This window comes from Plodia interpunctella, chromosome 10 (genome assembly GCF_027563975.2).
Source record: "Plodia interpunctella isolate USDA-ARS_2022_Savannah chromosome 10, ilPloInte3.2, whole genome shotgun sequence".
Classification (NCBI taxonomy): Eukaryota; Metazoa; Arthropoda; class Insecta; order Lepidoptera; family Pyralidae; genus Plodia; species Plodia interpunctella.
The window spans coordinates 8,455,780-8,459,926 of NC_071303.1; the positions used below are offsets into that span (position 1 = coordinate 8,455,780).

The window sequence follows — 4,147 nt, forward strand, 5'->3', positions numbered from 1 at the left end:
AAAGAACAGTTAAGAAATGACACAACGTCTTGGTATGTCAGCGCAAATAGACGTGCTGACCGGTAATAATAGAGATGTACTGCGTTAATATGACACAACGCCTTGTTACGTCACGGATTTAGACGTTTTTGGTATATAATTAAACGTAAAGTTGCATATTTACTTACTACAAATCCTTTGATGATTGTTTGCACAATACCTGTGTACGAAGTGTTTTTTGTAGGAAAAAAATAGAGTCACTTTAATTAAATCACATACTATAATTTGTTTACAACTTAATAACTATAATTGACAAACTTTAGATACAGTCTTTATATTCCAAGTCTTTTTAATCAGTTAAATCTTATAGTCTAAGTAGGAACATATTTTTCCATCAAATCACAGTTTTATCAATCTTTATGATACTGGGTGTACAAAAAAATAAAACGAAACTTAACAAAAACTTAAAATTTGTTCTTCCTCACAATAAAATAAAAGTAATTTACCCTGTTATTATACCTATTTACCTACAGTATCTATTTATTTTTAAGAAAACAAAAATGTGACTTCTTCACAGCAAACATAACAATAAAAAAAACTTAAAAACGTCAGTATCAAGTTCAGATATAACAAAATATAAGTATCATTTCTATTATATTAGAGATCTTTGTGCCAGTCTTCGAAGCACGATGGACACAATGCAGGAGATTTGTCACATCCTTTACAGTAATAGCTCGTGTCTCGTCGTATTTTACTCTTTGAGCATTGCTTGCATGACAAAAATGCAAACTTCTTCTTTGATGCTGAAGAAGGCATCATGCGTGTAGGCCAATGTCCGTGATTGGAAGTCGATGGGGAAGCAGATGCTTCTTCAGGTTGTGTTTGGGGCACTGGATCAGGTTGAACCACAAATCGTCGGCTATTGTGTTTATGAGACTTTTGTACTAAATCGACTCCTTTTTCTTCATTCAATCCAATCAGTTTTCGGATCAGTTCTTCTCTGTATTTTATGAACTCGTACTTTGTGTTTTTCTTCACATAGTTTTTGAAAATGTAAAAAGAATTCCAAACAGCCGTGTCCAAAAGGTGGAAAAGAACCTTTTTATACCACCGAATGGTCTTTCTTGGTGACGAATAATAACTGACCATTTGGTCAGCTCGATCTATGCCCGCCATTTTTTGGTTGTATCTATGAACTTCTATGGGTTTGGTTTTCTTTTTACCAAATCTGTTTGTCACTTCAATAAGTTCTGGGTGGTCCAAAGTTGTAATCATACAGACTTCTCTTTTATCTTTCCATGCACTTACGTAAACTCTTCCTTTTCTAGCCCAGACATGTTGTCCTTTATTTAGTTTCTTTCCTGTGACGTCTTTTGGGTTGTCTTTCCTAGACTTTCGCAGGGTTCCATTAGAATGAGTTTGTAAATCTATTAACTTCTCTGAAAGCGTTACAGAGTTGTAGAAGTTGTCCATATAGAGATTATGCCCTCTTAGCACATACGGACGCATCAAACGAAGGACCAATTTATCTGTTTTTCTCACAGTTGAATCTGCATCTTCCGCTCCAGTATACATTTTAATATTTAACACATAGCCATCAGATGTCGTTAAAACGTAAAATTTTATTCCGTATCTCGCCTTTTTTGACTTTATATATTGTCGAAACATCAAACGCCCTCTATATAGCAACAGTGACTCGTCAAGAGACAAATCTACTCCAGGGTTAAATTTGTTTCGAAAATTTTGTGTCAGTGTATTGATGAATCCTTCAATTTTTGCACCTCCATCTGCACCCAAATCAGCTGCATATAAGCACCGCAGTAGTTGTTCGTATCTTCTACAGGACATTGTGTAATTAAATACGGGATGGAAGTACAGCGGATCATCGTAAGTGAAAAGTTTTCTTTGGTTTGGGACATGAATATGACCATTTAATAATATGAGCCCTAGGAACTTTCTCATCTCTTCTGTATTTGTTGGTCGGAATACAGAGTTTCGCGCATGGCGTGTATGCGGCCGATTAGTATTTGTTAGGGCTTCTCCGTAAGAATTTGTTCTTTCAACTAAATATTCTAACATCTCTGGTGTAAAAATTTCATTAAATACTGCTTCACATGTGGTATTTTCATTTACTTCAAAAGTCGGACCTTCCGCAGCTGATCTGAACTCAAATGAAGGAATATCTAATACATTTTCCTCCCAAATCCTTTCAGTTGGTGGAGGAGTACCTCGGCGCACAGGATTCACCGAATGTCTGTGTCCTCTACTGACACTAAGCTGATTTCCGGCATTATTTTCTTCTTGAACTATACTGACCTCTATCTCACGCTCTCTCACTTCAGCTTGTGCCTGTGGTTGCGGCAAAGGAAAATCTTCAGAGTCTTGATTTCTTCCATCAGAAACTAGGGCCACTGGTGGTTGACTGGCGCTTGATTGACGATCGGTAATCGGTTCGTCTTGACTTGGGCTGATTTCCTCTTCCGAAACGTGTGAATCTTCTGGTCTGCTGCTTTGGTCCTGTATGAACAAAAAGTAATGTAAACATACTATTGACAATAAATCAAATAAATCTGTACATAAATTTTACAGTTTCAATTCAACACTCAATTACCTGTATCCTTTATAATATCGCACTAATAATACAATAGTGTTGTAACTGAAAATACATCTAACTTGACATAACACTATAAACAAACGTAAAATTCAATGCCCCACAAGTCAATAAAACCGTCGTTGTAATAATGCCAAAAATTTCATTTCAAAAACACAGAAAACATTCATTTTATGTGTATCTATAATAGGAAGTGATTTATAAGTCTTTTTTGATTCTGAAAAATTACCTATTTTGAGTTACAACACTACTTATTGTATTGTTAGTGCGATATGTGTTACAGCTAAAGCCCGAAATGCGGATACACCTAAATTTAGTCGGCTAAACTTAGGTATAGTCGCATTTTGGGTTTTACAACATATGTACAGTCAGCGTCATAAACATCTACACACTATAGCACCTTATTACAACGTGTTAGGGTACTAAAGTGTGTAGATGTTTATGACGCTGACTGTACTAATTAAATAGGTTATAAAAAAAATTGAACTCAAAGTTTCAACTTCAAGGTAAGTATCAAATAGCAGTTTACCTCATTTTCTTCTTGATGTGTAACTTCTTCTCCAGAAACCCGCTCGGGCGATCTAGCCCTAACACCCTGAATTGAGCTTCTTTCTTGGTCGCTGCTTACGTCGGCATCCTCACCTTCTTCCTGAGTTTCAGCTGAGTTATTTTCTGTCCCGTCATCACTCTCAGAGTTTTCATCAGATTCTTGACTGGATTCCTCACTTCCTGACAGAGATCGGGGTATGTTCTGCGGACGTGTGTCAAAAATACTTTCTTCACTGCCACTAGAATATTCCACGGGTGGTTCAAAATTTTTGTCGGAGTCATATTCACCTTCAACGTCAGAGAACGGATCATGACTACTACCTGACTCTTCTGCTCCAAACAAGGTCTTGGATTTCTCGCTTTGACGTGCCCTCTTCTTTCTAGTAGCCATCTATAAGTAAAATACCTATTGTAACAGACAGCCAGACCAGAAGCAACATAACACGATTGCAATAGATATACAACATACAATAAAACATAATAATAATTATAGTTACAGGTTAGGGTGTACAAAATATGTCATTTTTATCGTAAAATACACTCAATTCTCTGAAACACATTTCACAAATAATTGGCATGTTATTATTTTACTCCAAAAAAGCAAGAAAATAATAAATTGAATAAAATACTAACCACAAACACCACGTGCTGAAACTGCGCGGCCGCAAGCGATCGCCCCCCACTGTGGCACTGCGCTACTGACCGACCACAGCGCTATAGTCGCGCGTCGGCTATCTTCGTGGCGGCACGACACGCTTACTATGCGAACGTTTACATGTGTGTGTAAGGCCACACGTTTGCAGCTAAAAATCTTCTGTTGTGACAGTACACCATTGAAATTGCTTGCGTTGTGACAGTAAACATGTGACTTCATATAGACTCTATGAAATCTTCACGCTTATGTCCGTACTAGCAAATAAATTGAAAAATATTTTAGCGTAAATAGGCGTTGTGTCATATTGTGATTTTCGCAAATCACGAAAATCGCCGTTCTGCCCCGGAAAGTGT

General features: G+C 37.0%; 1 protein-coding gene across 2 annotated transcripts; it reads right to left on the reverse strand.

The window, feature by feature from the left end:
• Positions 1 to 240: 240 nt before the first annotated feature.
• Positions 241 to 4,147, reverse strand: LOC128673059 (piggyBac transposable element-derived protein 4-like). 2 transcript variants are annotated; one of them, XM_053750658.2, is made up of 3 exons: positions 3,773 to 4,147; positions 3,120 to 3,530; positions 241 to 2,496 (listed from the first exon to the last, which is right to left on the reverse strand). In XM_053750658.2, exons 2-3 carry the CDS (start codon positions 3,528 to 3,530, stop codon positions 637 to 639), a joined length of 2,271 nt encoding a protein of 756 aa, XP_053606633.1. In that variant the 5' UTR covers positions 3,773 to 4,147; the 3' UTR covers positions 241 to 636. The 2 variants fall into 2 exon arrangements, with proteins under 2 accessions (XP_053606633.1, XP_053606634.1); XM_053750659.2 differs by having other exon boundaries at positions 3,120 to 4,147.